General features: G+C 49.7%; 1 protein-coding gene across 1 annotated transcript in view; it reads right to left on the bottom strand.

The window, feature by feature from the left end:
• The window catches only part of TCEA3 (transcription elongation factor A3), a 36878-nt gene extending 20076 nt beyond the window's left edge, over positions 1-16802 (bottom strand). The window contains 6 exon segments of the mRNA XM_082687897.1: positions 2460-2522; positions 9743-9768; positions 9771-9883; positions 10370-10475; positions 11413-11475; positions 16605-16802. Coding sequence (XP_082544023.1) covers positions 2460-2522; positions 9743-9768; positions 9771-9883; positions 10370-10475; positions 11413-11475; positions 16605-16673 — 440 coding nt within the window. The 5' untranslated portion in view covers positions 16674-16802.
• Positions 16803-16902: the final 100 nt, after the last annotated feature.

A 16902-nucleotide genomic window follows, 5' to 3' on the forward strand; every position in this document is an offset into this window, starting at 1 on the left:
TCCCCACCCCCAATATGGAACAAGCAGGAAAGGGCACAACTGCTCTAAGGACAAACGTATTCTGCTTGACTGACCTTCAGAAAAAGAATGTATTACAGGAGGGAGTCAGGAGACTTCAAGGTCAAAAGGCTAAGTCAGGAAAGGAATACAGAGGTATAAAACCTTACACAAATATGAAATGTTTTTCTTATAATATCACACCCAGAACTGGACTAGTGGTCAGTGTTTCCTTTTGGGATAGAACAATCCTTCCTTATGCAGGTCTGTCCTTCATGTTCCAGGACATTTAGCATCTCTGGCCCCTGCCTAGTAAATACTGTACTGCTCCTGCCTCTCTCCCACTGCAGACGAATGTTTGTGTCCTCCATTAAATCATATGTTGAAGCCCTAACTCCTAATGTGATAGAATTTGGAGGTGAGGACTTTGAGCGGTGATTCGGTTTAGATGAAGTTAGAGTCCCATGATGGGATTATTGGCCTTATAAGAAGAAAAGAGACCAGAGCTCACTGTGTGTGTGTGCGTGTATCTGTGTGTGTGCGTGTATGTTGTGCAGACACAGAGAGAAGGTGGCTATCTGCAAACCAGGCAAAGGGCTGTCATTGGGAACTGAGTTGGCTCATACCTTGGCGTTCCCATCTTCCAGAACTGTGAGGAATAAATGTCTGTTGCTTAAGTCCATGATATTTCGTTACAGCAGTGTGAACTAAGATACCCCGCGTCACAGTCGTCACTGTGACCAAAAATACCTCTACGAATTTCTAAATGACTCTCCACTGACAACCACTGGTGCAGAACCAGGATGACCCTGGGTCCTCCATTCTTAGGCCTCACTCATGGAAGACATCACCAGTTGACCACAAACCAGTTGACCCTTCAGAGGCAGGATATGGCCTCAGACTCTGACTCGAAGCCGCAGCACTCCCCAGATCCGCCACTCATCAGCAGGCACCTGGCGGCCACTTTGGACTATAGCAGTACAGCACCCCATCAATATCCCAGGCCTGTTTAATCTTCAGAAACCTTAAACAGCCTAATTTTTGTGCCTCTTCTTTTCTTTCCAGTGGTAGTCTCACTGGTACATTAGACCTAAAATAACTGTGCGGCTCCACACATAGTCTCCTGGAAGCCAACACCTTTACCATTCTAGCCTAGTTGCCCCGGCATCCAATATGGCCCCCAGACATGACTTACTAGCTTTGATCCACCTCTACGTCACTTCCTCCTGCTCTGACCTCCCCTTGGACCACAGCTCACACTCCCTCTTTCAGTCACAATCACTCCTTAGCCACCTATCAAGGTCTGTGGCTTCAAATGCTAGATCCATACTAATGAGTCTGAAACTCAAATTCCAGCCCAGACATTTTTCCTGAATTCTAGCTTGGTCTACCCTAAGTGCCTTCAACTTCTCCATCTGAATGACTAGGACACGCCTGAAACCCAACACATCCCCACCTCAGCTCTGTATCACCTGCTGCAGCCTGAGTTAGACGCGGTCTTCCCCATTCAGTCTTTGCCAGCGCTCAAGAGAAAAGTCTTGGAGTCATCTTGACTCTTGATATTCTCCAGTATCCCTCCCCAGCCGGTCGGGAAACCCACCGTCATTTCTTGCCCGAATTACTGAGTAGCCTCCTGGCTGGGCTCTGCCCCTGCCCTTGGCCCTGACAGCCCGTTCTCAGCACAGCAGCCGAAGTCATTCTGATAAATTCCCTCGCAGGGCTCCTGTTCGACTCTGTCCTCCAACTCTCCCGCCTCACTTTTCCACTCCAGCCCTGGCCACTTCACCGCCTCCTGACCCTGCCACTCAGGGTCCTGGCTTGGAATGACCCGGAGATCTGCATGGCTCATTCCTTCATCTCTTTGAAAGGTTTGTTCAAAGGTCACTGTTCAAATGACCATCCTTCCCAACCCCCTCACTCTGCCCTGTTGTCTCCACAATGCTCGTCACCTTCTAAATCATCACCTGATTTATTTATTCTATGGATTGCCTCTCACGCCTTGTTAGGATATAGGCCTCATGACTGCAGAGATTTTTCTTTTGTTCATTGCTGTGTGTATCCTTGGCACCTAGAACATTTCCTGGCACATAGTTGCCTCTCAATAAATATTTGATGAATAAATAACTGGCTGACTTATGCTATTTTGGGTAACTAAAATGCAGAGATCCCACTCTAGGGATAAGTTCTCCAGACCTCTGTCCTCACTGGGTTCAACGTGACCTTGAGAATGTCCCCTAGATAGTGTTGGGGCAATAGTGACTGGTCAGCCACCCCAGTGAAGGAGCCATCCCTCTGATTCAGGGTCCCATTCAGTCTTCCTGTGTAGGTCCTAGAGTCTGCAAAGAACATAATATACAAGGCTTTCTGCTTTCCTCTGCCCCCAGGCTGTTTCTAGAAAAGCAGAGAGGGGAACACATGCTGAACAGCAACTCTGGGATGGAGAAGCCTGTGGCTTCTTTTACCTTTCCATTGGTGGCCTTTTTGGAGAAGAGCTGGCTGAAGACTTGGAGTCCACAGAGTCTCTCCTGAAAGAAGAGAAATTGGAGATGAGACTCTTTAAGTTAGCACCAGGACGGATCTTGAGAGCTCAAAGGCTGGGGACAAAGCTTCTGGGAGCCAGGCCTGCTGGGCTGAGAGTAGTGGAACCCACCTGGACCACAGCTGCCTGGAGACGAAGCTGCAAGTCGTGCGAGCTGGACACCTGCCCCTACCTTCCACTGAATGAAGCAATCAAGGGAAGGAGGTCTTATACGTACCATGTACATTATGTGTGTTATGCATGTGTTACTAAAGGTTGTTTTTTTGTGTTTTTTTGGAAAGATTTTATTTATTTATTTGACAGAGATCACAATCAGGCAGAGAAGCAGGCAGAGGGGGGGTGGGGGGAAGCAGGCTCCCTGCTGAGCAGAGAGCCCAATGCGGGGCTTAATCCCAGGATCCTGGGATCATGACCTGAGCCAAAGGTAGAGGCTTTAACCCACTGAGCCACCCAGGCACCCCCTTTTTTTTTTAAGATTTTTAATTTTTAAGTAATCTCTATACCCAGACTGGGGCTTGAACTTTCAACCCTCAGATCAAGAGTCACGTGTTCTACCAACTGAGCCAGCCAGGCACCCCTACACCTTTATTTTGTGTTACTAATTATTATTCATTAATTCTCAGCAGACTCCCCTCCTCCTTGCTGTCAGGCAGGCCTTGGCTAGCTGGAGTCCATGGAGACTGGCATTCCTGGGACTGCCTATTCTCAGGAGGAGCCAGGGAGCCGGAAAAGATCAGCGTCAGCCTCCCCTGCGGGCACCTTACTTAGGAGGAGCGGAGAGAGGCACACAGGCCTTGGAGATAGTAGAGCTGTTAAACTGACAAGTGAAATGGTGCATAAAATTAGATGCACACTATTTCTAAAGTCATACAAGAAAAGCAACGCCTAGGAGGAAAAAAGATTGAAAGAAAATGTGATCGGGGCTCCTGGCTGGCTCAGCCGGTAGAGAATGGGACTCTTGATCTCGGGTAGTAAGTTGGAGCCCCACATTGGGTGTAGAGATTACTCAAATGAAAAAAAAATCTAGGGGCATCTGGGTGGCTCAGTTGTTAAGCATCTGCCTTAAGCTCTGGTCGTTATCTCAGGGTCCTGGGATAGAGCCCCGCATTAATGCGCCCCATCTCAGGCTCCCTGCCAGCGGGGAGCCAACTTCTCCCTCTCCCTCTGCTCCTCCCCCTGCTCCTGCTCTCTGGCTCTCTCAAATAAATAAAATCTCCAAAAATAAAAACTTTTAAAATCTGGAAAAAAAAAAAAAAAGGGAAAGAAGGAAAATATAACCATGGTTACAGTAGGGTGATAGGATCAGATGTGAAAATTTGTTTCTATTCTCCAAAATGCATGTAGCTACATTCTCTTTATATGCCATCTAATATGTTTCCCCCTTTTAATGGTTTTATGAAATTAATCTGTCTATAAATTGTAACCATCACTCCCCATTTCACTTACCCAGGCTGCCTTTTTTTTTTTTTTTTTTTTTTTAAGTAATTTTGGCGCCTGATCTGGGGCTGGAATTCATGACCTTGAAACCAACAAGAGTCACATGCTCTACTAACAGTCACAGCCAGGTGTCCCCTGAGACTTCTTTTTATGTCCAGGGCGGGCATCCCCTTCTAAGGTACTACAAAATGTTCTTACCTACTATGTATATTATCCAACCAGCCCCCACATAAATTCCACAAGCACAGAGCTTGGTGGGGTTTGTTCACTGTGGCGGATGCTGTCCCTGCAGAGTCCACATCCCCTTAGGCACTCACTCTCCCTGTGCACTGGGACCCAAGGACTTGTGCTGTGGGGTCCCCCAGACTGTGCTCAAGAGAGTTCTCTGTGTCAGCGAGTGCCAGCTGCCAATGGGCCAGAAGTGCCAAGGAATTAAGGACCCCAGGAGCAGCCTTCAACCAGATACATAGAAATTGGTGGATAAACACCCCAGCGTCCTCAACCCTCAAGGAGGTGAACCGAGGTGTGTTTTCCACGTCACCCAGAATTCCCCGGCCGGATTTAAGCCCTGGTTGCCCACAGCACCAGCCTGCCCACTGACACACCCTGGGCTGGCTTCCTTCCCTTCCCCATCTCGCTTCCCTCACTCTTCTCTCTGCATTTCCTGAAATCACTTCCCAAGTAAACCCCTTGCACTTGAACCTGCGTCTCAGGGTCTGCTTCTGTGGAATCCAATCTCATGCCTGGACTAGCTTATTCCAGGCCAACAGAAGACCTTCTAACACAAAATGGGTGCTGTATAAGTATTTATTGCCAAATGCCATGGAATTGACCAATGCAGAAATATAGGGGCTAGGCCTGACTATCCTGTGGGCCAGACTCATTTGGCCCCAGATCTTCACCCCAGCTTTAAACACAGGGGAGGCAGCAGAGAGAGAGAGAGAGGGGATAAGCAACCCTTCTTCACATGTCCCTCCAATCCCTCACTGGACTCTGGGAGTTCTCCTGCGGGGTTCCCCCCGACCCCGAATGCCCCATGGGGACGGACAGGTGCAGGCCCGAGTGGGAAGCTGGAATTCTTGCAGTAGAAGAAAGAAGACATGAGCCTCAATCCCTGAGACTCCCCATTTTCTGGCCCTTCTTCATTGCCTTTCTTTTTAGAGCAAACCAGAAATATTCTGCAATTACTGCAAACGATCATTACGAAAAGTATTTAGGAGCAAGAAAAAATGCTTAGAATACAATAGGAAGATACACCGGGACGTAATTGTCTACTCTGCCGATAGGAATGGAAAAATTATGTATATTAGTAGATCAGGACTGGGAGGGAAGAAGATGTCCAAAAGCTGTTTCATTTGTTGGAAGTGACACACTGTGGACAAATATTTTTTGTTTTTATTTTATTTTTTAAAAGGTTTTATTTTTGAGTAATCTCTACACCCAATGTGGGGCTCGAACTCACAACGCTGAGATCAAGAGTTGCGTGCTCTTCTGACAGCCAGGCGCCACTCATTTAAATTTTAAATATCACTAATGTGGATAGTGTTTATATAATAAATAACGATAGTGAATCATCATTAAGGAAACTAAAACAAAAAGTTCACCAATTGAATTGAAAATGGACCCTTGCCAACTTAATTTTCCCCATGAGGTGGGGAGACAACCTACTCATTCCCTGCTTGGCCTCAGTGACAACTTCATTTCCCAGGGAAAAGTACTCTTGATTTTGGCTCAGGTCATGATCTCAGGGTCATGAGATTGAGCCCGTGTCAGGCTCCGTGCCGGGTGTGCAGCCTGCTTAAGATTCTGTCTTGCCCTCTCCCTCTGCCCCTCACCCCTCTCTTAAAAAAAAAAAAAAAAAGACAAGAAAGGTACACATCAAAATATTAACAGTGGTCATTTCTGTTATTTTCTTTTGTGTTTGAGTTTCTAAATTTTTTACACTAAATGTGCCTTACTGTTGAAATAAATATAAGCATTTGGAAAAGTTATAAAATAATATACAGCGTATAACTCCATGTTATTGACAAAATAAGCATGCAAAAAATTCTGGAAGGATATATATGATTACATAAATGATATATGTATTTATTATGTATGTATGTATGTGTTTAGAGAGTGTTGGGGGAGGGGCAATGGGAGAGGGAGAGAGAGAATCTCAAGCAGACTCTGCACTGAGCACACAGCCTGATCTGGGCCTCCATCTAACAACCCACAACCCGGAGATCGTGACCTGAGCTGAAATCAAGAGTGGTATGGTCAACCGACTAAGCCACGTAGCATCCATAAATTATATATATATGTATATATGTATATATATATATATATGAATATGTATATAATATATATTTAATAATTTTTAAAGATTTTGTTTATTTATTTGACAGACAGAGATCACAAGTAGGTGAAGAGGCAGGCAGAGAGAGAGAGAGAGGAGGAAGCAGTCTCCCTGCTGAGCAGAAAGCCCAATGTGGGGCTCAATCCCAGGACCCTGGGATCATCACCTGAGCTGAAGGCAGAGGCTTTAACCCACTGAGCCACCCAGACACCCCTAATATATATATATTTAAACACAGATTATTATACATGATTATACGTGCTTGTCTCTAGAGAATGGATTTTTTTAAAATTTTCTTATTTGTACTTTTAAAAACTTCCCATAAGGTGGCTCAGTGGGTTAAAGCCTCTGCCTTCAGCTCAGGTCATGATCTCAGGGTCCTGGGATCAAGCCCCACATCGGGCTCTCTGCTCAGCGGGGAGCCTGCTTCCCTCCTCTCTCTGTCTGCCTCTCTGCCTACTTGTGATTTCTCTCTTTCAAATAAATAAATAAATTCTTTAAAAAAATAAAAAAACAAAAAAATTTCCCACAATGGGCAAGTATCTACCTAAATAAAATATATATAATATAAAATATATAAAATATAAAATGAATATAAAATAAATTAAAACAATAAATATAATTAGAATATATTACAAATAAAATATTATTTATTTATTTATTTATTTATTTTTAAGATTTTATTTATTTATTTGACAGAGAGAGGTCACAAGTAGGCAGAGAGGCAGGCAGAGAGAGAGGAGGAAGCAGGCTCTCTGCTGAGCAGAGAGCCCGATGTGGGGCTTGATCCCAGGACCCTGAGATCATGACCTGAGCAGAAGGCAGCGGCTTAATCCACTGAGCCACCCAGGCGCCCAATATTTTTTATTTTTACAAGGAAAAAAAAACCCTGAGAAAATGATGCCCATTTTTCGGGCCACAATACTGAGTCTCATAGACTAAGGGTATGAGTAAGTGACTGAGTTCAGCCCAGAACTTGGCTTTCTGGTCTCTAATCATCTTCTTAATTAAAACCACACAGATATATTTTTGTTTTTTTTAAAAAATGGTTTCATTATTTTTTTCTTACTTAAAAATTAGTACACATTTATTGGAGAAAAATAAGAAAAACAGAGATTTGCAAAAAGAAGAAGGAAAACAACTCAATCTGACCACCCAGATATAATCACTGGTACCATCCTGGTATACATCCTTCTCATCTTTTCTCCTATACATACACATAAAATTCACTTAATTCTTTAAACTTATTTTTAATTTATTTTATTTTATTTTTTTAGTAAACTCCCCACCCCAAGATCAAGAGTCACATGCTCTACTGACTGAGCCAGTCAGGTGTCCCTCACTTACTTAATTTTTATAAAAATGGGATCATACCATATATACTATATTATACCCACAGCTTCTCCTAATTCTTAGTGAATATTTTCCCACGTCATTAAATTTTTTTCTACCCAGCATCGCCTCTCCATGGAGGCCCTACCAGCTTTTTGAACACAGTAAAGTAGTTTTTCAATGTGTGGGACTGTTCTGTGCTTGGAAGGATACACAGGATCCTTGCTCTACAGCTGTTTGCACAGCCCAGACTGGGAGTAGCGTGGTAGAGGTATGTCTTCCTTCTGGGTGAGACCTTTTCTTCTACAGCATCATTCCCTAAAAGTGTTTTCTGCAAGACACTTGTTTTATAGGATTATAATAAACATTCATTTTAAAATGGCTCAGAGATTAAAAATGTTTCAGAAATGCCAGCAGAAATATGTTACACATACAACATTTAGTCTTTATGCTTTAATCTAGTTAATTCCTTTTTTTTTTTTTTAAGTAATCTCCACCCCAGTGTGGGGCTTGAACTCACAACCCCAAGATCAAGAGTCCTGTGCTCTTCCGACTGAGCCAGCCAGGTGCCCCTAACCTGGTTAATTCCTTAAAATGAAGACCTACAGTGTCTATATTGGGTAAAAAGGTATGTTCGTTAAAAATATTGCTATAGGGGCGCCTGGGTGGCTCAGTGGGTTAAGCCGCTGCCTTCGGCTCAGGTCATGATCTCAGGGTCCTGGGATCGAGTCCCACATCGGGCTCTCTGCTCAGCAGGGAGCCTGCTTCCTCCTCTCTCTCTGCCTGCCTCTCTGCCTACTTGTGATCTCTGTCAAATAAATAAATAAAATCTTTAAAAGAAAAAAAAATATCGCTATATCGGGGGCACCTTGGTGGTTCAATGGGTTAAGCCTCTGCCTTCGGCTCAGGTCATGATCTCAGGGTCCTGGGATTGAGCCCCGCATCAGGCTCTCTGTTCAGCAGGGAGCCTGCTTTCCCCTCTCTCTCTGCCTGCCTCTCTGCCTACTTGTGATCTCTGTCTGTCAAATAAATAAATAAAAATCTTTTAAAAATATTGCTATATCATGGGTGATATTATCCATAAAATACCTACCATTATCCACCATCAGATACTATACAGTATTATTTAAAACTGCCTCCTTACCTATTAGATGAACAAATGCAGATCCCTCCCCCGCGATTTAAGAGCTCTAGTTACATAGGGAACAGGTCGGATTTATTTGTACATCGATGAAGACTTTTTATCTGCTGTCATGGATAAGGCATTTGGGTCTATATGAAGTCATGCAATTTGGGGGACCCTGGTTAGGTGGGCAAGGGGGAATGGGCATGGAGTTGAGACAAACAACTCTTCTCAGCAGAAGCCTGGGGGTCTGACAAAGATGCGATCCTACTCGGTCACATAACAGCTGTGTGGTCTTGGAAAAGTCCCTGCTCCCCAACCTTCGGCTTCCTCCTCACGAAATGGAAATGTTGAATAGAGAGGCAACAGAACACTTTACATTCTGTGTGGTTAAGTGAGTTCCTAGCCCCATTTACCTGGAACCCTGACAAGGGCGGGATGTCCGCTGTGTCACTAGGCAACGTTGCTTATAGCAAATGAGCCCTGATTGGTAAATTACATGCAGGCAGGAAGGGCTCTGAACGCAATATAAATAATTAGTGGAAAACCATAGCTTTGGGGGGCTGCGCCAAGGACCGTGAATCCTGCTGGGATCCTGGCAGCTTTGTCTTCTCCGTCAGGGGTTCACGGCCTCCTCATTGTGGACTCATTACCCTGTACCTGGGTAGAACTCAGAAGAGCTCTGGAGGCTGTGTGGTCCCCTAGCAGATGAGAAAGGCCTGGGCCTGCCCCCCCGGCACAGTGTGCCTCCTGCCCCAGCGTCCTTCTCGGTAAATTCAGTGACAGGGATGGCCTATTTGGGCCTTGTGGGTCTGTCTGATTGAGCCCAAGAAGAGCCCCTCAAGGGGGTCCCCTAGGAGGTGAGAGCAGCAGCTCCTCCCAGGGCATGAGGATTAAATGAAGTTATAGAAACAGAGCCACTGGCAGAGGACAGGACAAATGTCACCCCCTTCTCTCCATCCCAGAAGAAAAATACCTGTCTTTGGGCTCTTTGCCTCGTTTTCCCTTGGTGGAGAAAGATCCGTCTCTGGCTTCCAGTCGGAACAGTCAAGCCCTTTTTCCTTCTTTGCTTTGTCTCTCTCCTCTCCTTTTTCTCCTTTGGGGGGTCCAGGGGAGTCTGAAAACGAAAGCATGGCATTGGTCCCAAACTGCACTCTATCTCCGCAGACCCCCGCATGACTTCGGGGAGGGCGGAGCAAAGAGCAGGGACCAGGACAGCAGCACATGCCCCCAACACACCCTTACACACACACAGAAATACATTCACACACGGATGTTTATGCAACATGCACACACGTGTGCAAACCCGTGCTCATACGGGGATAGAAAGACATCTGCACACAGACCGTATTTACACAAATGCGTCTATACAGCCATGTGCTCTTTATAGAACATGCAAACACACGGAAATACATACATAGAGGCACACGTCTACAAAAGTGCAGAGTGTGTGGGCCAACCCTGCATTCCCCGCTACGAGGCCCCCTGTCACTTCTTAAGTCATTTGACAAACATGCACTGAGTGCGTGCGGTAAGCCAGGCATGGTCCCGACCCAGGAGAAGGGAGAAGCACACAGCCCAAGCCGACTTGGACTCCTCTCACCCAGCAGCCGCTTCCAGTTTTTGATGAGGACTTTGGCCAAGGACACAACCTCCTTGTCTGAGCAGTGCTTGCGGACCCCATTGACGGCCACTCCAATCCTGGTTGTCTGCAAAGCCAGAGGGTCAAGGGCTGGTCTTCCAATGGGCCCCCAGGACTGGCGACCTTAATTGGCAAGACCCGCCCCTGCTCAATCCCCACACCGTCCCCCGCCCCAGCCTCTGCAGAGGCCTGGCCCCGAGCCGTGGCTGATGTTGTGACCCTGGTCCGACAGCACGCATTGAAGTCCAGGCCCCAAGGCCCAGCCCCCTGCCCCGATGGTGACCATGGCTTTGGTGAAAAGCTGCCGCTGAGGACCCCTCACCACGTCTACCTCCTAGCATCTCTGAGCTCAAGTTTCAGCTGAAGACACAGGTCTGGTGCCTACAGCTTGGGTCTGTGCTGATTTTTTTCAGGGCCGAGAACTTCTGGTAATGTTTGGGGGCTGTTTGGGCAACACAGGGAGGATCTAAAAGTGGGCCACTTTTCCTTTCCCCTGGATCACCGGCCTTTCAGATCCCATAGGCCCAGGGATGCCTAGGTGGCTCAGGTGGTTGGGCCACTGCCTTCAGCTCAGGTCATGATCCTGGAGTTGTGGGATCGAGTCCCACATCCGGCTCCCAGCTCTGTGGGGAGTCTGCTTCTCCCTCTGACCTTCTCCCCTCTCTATGCGCTCTCTCTTAAATAAATAAATACAGTCTTAAAAAAAAAAAAATAAAACAGATCCCATAGGCCCAGGGGCTTAGGAATTGGGGTATTTAAGAAAGCAAATCTGTCCTTCTCACAGACCTAGAGGGCCTCCTGCCCTTGGAGGGTACCCGGCCGCCATCTCAGTGCCTCAGTCTCCACCCTCAGAGCTCAAGACCTTTCCCGCCCTTGGCCCTCCCGTCCCAGACCCCTCCCAGACCCCACCCTTGAAAGGCCCCCCCCAGCACTTCCTCTTCCCCAGAAGGTCTTCCCCATCCCCCAGGGACAGCACCCCCCCAGGCTTCCCATCCCCCCCCCACCTGGAGTAGCTGGATGGACATCTGACAGCTGTTCAGCTTCTTCAGAAGGTCGAGGGCCGCTTCCTGTGGGAGGCCACGAGGTGAGGACGGGGGCCATGGCTTCTGCCCCAGGCCCCTTTCTGACACTGTGTGGTGTTGCGGGAAAGAGGGGTGCAGGAGGTAGGGGAGATTGCTCAGCTCCCGGATAAACGTAGCCAAGTGGTCGAAGGATAGGCAAGGGATAGGAAGAAGGAGAGAGGGAAGAAGTTCTGCCCCGGACCAGCTCCCTAACTTCCTCTCCCACCACCCAGCCAGCCTCATGCCCTCCCTGAGCTGGGTCCCAGCTCTAACCACTGCCCCTCCCCCTAGCCTCCGTTCTGCTGTTCCTTCTACTGGGCATGCGCTCTCCTCCTCCTTCTTGTCCTCTTAAAGTAACTACTTCATGGCTTCTTGTTACTGCTTTTGCGTCTGCAACCTCAGCCCCCTGCTTGCCAACTATGAGCTCCTGCAGGGCGAGGACCTTGCTTTTTTTTTTTTTTTCTTAATAGCTTTAATAAGATATAACTGATATGCAATGCGCTGCATGTTTGATGTTTGTGTACACCCGTGAAACCATCATCACAATCAAGAGAAGAACATAGCCGTCATCCCCCAAAGTTCCCTTGTGCCCCCTGTGATCCCTCCCGCTCTGCACCCCAACCCCAGGACACCAGTATTCTGACGTCAGTCTAGATGCATTTGAAAGGATTTTATATAAAGCATACTGCAGGGGCGCCTGGGTAGCTCAGTGGGTTTAGCCGCTGCCTTCGGCTCAGGTCATGATCCCAGGGTTTTGGGATCGAGTCCCACATTGGGCTCCTTGTCCAGCAGGGAGCCTGCCATTCGGCCTGCTTGTGCTCTCTCTATGACAAATAAATAAATAAAATCTTGTAAAAAAAATTAAATGTACTGTGATGGGCTTTCTCCTTGACTCTGCATAATTGAGATTCATGTATGTTGCTGCATAGATCGATAATTCTTTTTATTACTGAGTCATTTTCCATCGCAGAGATGTACCACAACTGGCTTATCCATTCACCTGCTGATGGGACGTAGGGGTAGTTTCCAGCTGGGCCAAGGAGCATTCACGTACAAGTCCTTGTATGGACATATACTTTCATTTCTTTGGGGCAAAGAGGACTGTTTTAGTCTCTGAAACCTCAGGGTTCAGCACACAGCTCGGCACTCCCTGACTGAATGGCTAAAGCAGAGAGCAGAGGTGCGAGAGGTAGAAGGAAGCAAAGGACCTCAGATCTGAAAATCTGCTGCCTGCCAGGCCCCGTGAACCCCTGCCCCATTTCAGCCTTCTCCTTCCTACACCCACTTCCCAGAGGCCATCCCTGCCTCCTGTCCTGAGCTCGGTCCCCTGGGAGCGCCAGCTGACTGTGTCCTGCATGCCCCTTGCCCTGGTCTCAGTGTGTGGTTTCAGCTGCCAGCCCCTGCCGGCCAGGCTTCCTTGCCAGGACCGTGTCCCAAGGGCAGCCCTCAGCCTCTCTTGGAACTCGGCCTTGTAGTACATTTTTGGAGGCGTGACCTGCGGACGTGCAAGCATGTACATAAACGTGTGGGCAAACAACTCTGCGTGCAGCACTAATTCAAGGCTTCCTGGGTGCTGGGCCCTGCCCTCGGTCCTTCACCTGCCTTTGTCCCTTTCACTCTCACACTGGCCCTGTGAGGCACATACTATCCCTAGCCCCCTTCTTACCAAATTACTACCCCATTTTCACAGATGAGCCACCCAAAGAACAAAGAGATTAAATACTTTGCCCCAAGTTGCAAGACATTGACCTGGGATTCGAACTGAGGCCCCTCGGCTCTAACCACGATACAAACTGCTTCGAGATGGACACGTAGCGACCTCGGAGTGTACGATTACGAAATATGAGTAGGGGCAGTGGCCTGTTGCTCAATGTTTAACGCCCAGTTCTCAAAGAAAAAAACACCTGATCTGTAGTGTTTGTCAATTTCTATCATGTCAATAGTCCTCCCGTGGCCAGTTTCAAGCTACCAACCGCTGTCACTGAAGTAGAGGAGGGATGTGCAGAACCATACGCTGTTTCCACCGTATTGATGTGATCCGAGGGAATCAGCTCTAGACCCCAGGTGATAGTGAAGTCAAGTAAAACAATTAGCAGTGATGGCTTTGGAGAGTTTGTTACCTTTGTTTTTAATATAACTTATTTAATTGTAAGTATATCTTTAATTTTTAAGAATGCTCTACGTAGGGAATATAAAATGGTATTTTATTATTTTTTAGAGATTTTATTTATTTCAAAGAGAAAGGGCGAGAGCAAAAGAGAAAGAGAGAGAGAGAGAAGCAGACTCCCCACTGAGCAGAGAGCTCAACGCGGGGCTCGATCCCAAGACCCTGAGATCATGACCTGAATCAAGGACAGATGCTTCACCCATTGAGCCACCCAGGCGCCCCAAGTCGATGGTATTTTAACAGCATCATACGGTGACAGGTGGTGCCATACAGAATGTATAGAGCTGAGGAATCACTATGTCATACACCTGAAACTAAATGTCACATTGGCTGTCAACTATAATCAATTAAAAGAATAAAACAGCGTCTGTATTTCACAGCCAGCTTGGAAAATTCCTGAAAAATCAATAGTGGCTGTGGCTGCAGCTCACCACGGGGCGTGTGTCTCTGTGTGTCCCACTGTACCGCTGGGGGGTGATGGAGAGAAACTGCCAGGAACCCTGGGCGAGAGCTGCCAGCTGTGACTCTCCTTGTACAGGGCTGTGGTGTGCGCCCAGCTGTAGCTCTGGTCCCCGCGTGGAGCTGTGCATGTGCGGCTCTGAGCAGCAAGTCTGTGTGTCTCTGTGGAATGATGCCCGTATTACAACCTCCGAGTGGGTCAGTGTGGCTGTCTGAGGGTGGTTCTGCGGCACACACAGGTGTGTCTTTCTGGAAACATCATGGCCACTGTATCTGGCACGTCGGTGCCTGTGGCTGTGTCTCATACGCAGTTACGTGTGTAGATGCTTGTCTAGCTGTTGCGGTGTGTGGCTGCGTGTGTGCAGCTATGTTTGTTGTGTGTGATCGTGTGTATGTGTTGCTGTGGCTGTCGCTGTGGCTCTGTGTCTGAGGCTGCTTCAGCCGGATGCTCGCAGCAGCTGACAAAAGCCCTTAGTATGTTGCTGGGACTTCGGTAACTGGCAGCAAACCCCAGGCCTGAGCTGCAACGTGGAGGATCCGTCTTGTTACAGGAAATGTGTCCTCCTCTCCCTAACCGCGGCTGGGCGGGCCCCACTTTTGCTCCCAGAGCAGGCCCCGCCTCTCCCTGCCACAGGCCCAGAGCTTGTGCCCACCCAGATGCTGCCAAGAGCCCAGGCGCAGACGTGGCCATGAAGGAGCTCTGTGCTACCGAGACCTTGCATCCAGATGGGGCTCTTTCCTGGACAGAGCTCTGGGTACTTTCACAGGAATCCATCCCCCAAGGGACACAGTTTCCTCTTCCCATTTCACAGAAGAGGGCACTGAGGCCCAGAGAGGGAAAGCCTAGAGAATGGTGAGCCTAGGACCATACAAGGAGTGAGGGGGGAAGCCCAGGGCAAGTCCCCGCCTTCTCAGCCAGAGCTCGACTTCCCCCAAACTGCTTTTCCCCAGGTGTCCCACCACCCCCACCTCCAGCCCAGAATCTGCCGGCCCAAGCCTGGGGTTAGCCAGGGACAGGTCTATGAGGCAGGATTGAGCTCAGCAGACAGGGGCCTGAGCTCCACCACTTGGAGCTGGGAAAACGCCCTCGGATGCGAGGCTCAGTACCACTGATCTTGGAACTGGGTGGGGTATCCGGGAACCGGGTTGGGGGAGGCTGGGCTTGTAAGGGTGACAGGCTCCCAGCACTCTACAGGTTTCGTGTCCCGCCTTGCTGTCCCAAAGGAGGAGTCATTGTCTAACTCTTACTAAACATCCATGCAAGTGCTCCCGAAGGCCTCACATCTCTTCCACACTCACCACTGCCTGCAGTCACTCCTTCCCAGGAGGTAGATAATTTTATCTCTTCCCTCCACGTGAGGAAACTGGCAGACTCTGGCCTTTATACGGACACCCACTCACTGTGCCTGCTCTAGGGCTGCTTGACACAGTCCTTGGTTCTGGTGACTCTTCCTTTTTCCCCATTCTAAAGCTTTCCTTAGGGGCCATCCCTTTCCCAAGCTCCTAGAGTCACAGAATGGGCTGAAAAGCCAGGTCAGGCTCCAGCAGGGACTATTGAGCTCTCAAGGGCTAAGTCGTCCTCTCTTCCCTCTCCAGGTGTGCTCAGGCCCTCCCAGACCCAAGGCCAAGTTTGCTCTGACCAGGCAACCTGGTGGCCACCAGCTTGAGGCAAAGATCATGGTGAGGATCAAACATTAACTTGAAGTTGGCCTGAGAGCCGCAGGCCGCGCAGGTAGGGCCGTCAGTCTGCATTCTCCTCTGGGTCCGGCTCTGCCCTCCAACCCTCCACCCTCCGGGGCCAGGCCTACCGCCAGTCCTCCTTCCCTCCCCGCCCCGAGGGCCCCCGAGGGCGCGCAGTGGCTGCCCGGCACCTGTTCGGCCCCGCCTGCGGGGGCCCCACCCTGCGGCCAAGTTAAGGGAAAGTTCCAAGTAGAACCGCTCCTGGCGCCCGCAGGCTGTGAGGTTGTGGGATCTGCGGTCCCTTCCCTAGATCCGCTCCCCGGGTGAGGGATGGAGGCGGCTCAGCACCCTACATCAGCTCAAGTTTCTTTGCCCCTTCTCGGGCACCCAGGATTTTGCAATCCACACCCCCCGCGCCGTTCCCCCTTCTCCCCCGCCCCGCTGTCGCCACCACTCCCTGGACTTTGCCTTGAGTCCCCGGACTCCGAAAGTCCTTTTCCAGGTCCCGGTCTTTTCGCTCGCTTTCCCGGGCCCTGCGCAAGCCACCCAGGGCCCCTGAACCCCGCTGGTCCAGAGAGGCGTGCATAAGCCTCGTCTCTGCGGCCCGCGCAATCCTGCCCAGCGCCCTGGGCCGGGCACACGCCCACCCCGGGAGTTCGCAGCAGCCCCCAAGTGGCGCTGCGTCCTGCGCCAGCCGCGCCTCCCTCGGGCCCTGGCGTCCCGCACGCGCCTCCCGGGCGCCCGGCCAGCACGCGCCCCCGGGACTCCTGGCTCGCACGCGCCGCGCCTCCTGGGGGCGGGGGCCGTGGCCCAAACTCTGCGGCCTCACCGTGTTCTTCCTGGCCACCATCTTCTCCAGCTTTCTGGCGATCCTCAGCAGCTCCTCTTCTTGGCCCATGCTGGCGCGCGACGCCCGCCGGGGCTAGGGGCGCCGGGGCTGCGGGAGGCGCAAAGGCGGAGGGCGCGCGACCGCGCGGGCCCCAAACCCACACGACGCACACGCCTGCGGGGGCGGGGCTCTCCCCCCACACCCCCTTGGCCCGCCCGCCCCGCAGCCGCAGGGGGGAGGGGTGACGTGCACTAAATATAGACTTCAAGGACTCGCCCGGGCAAAGTTTGCCCGCGCC

This window comes from Mustela nivalis, assembly GCF_964662115.1.
Source record: "Mustela nivalis genome assembly, chromosome: 10".
NCBI lineage: Eukaryota > Metazoa > Chordata > Mammalia > Carnivora > Mustelidae > Mustela > Mustela nivalis.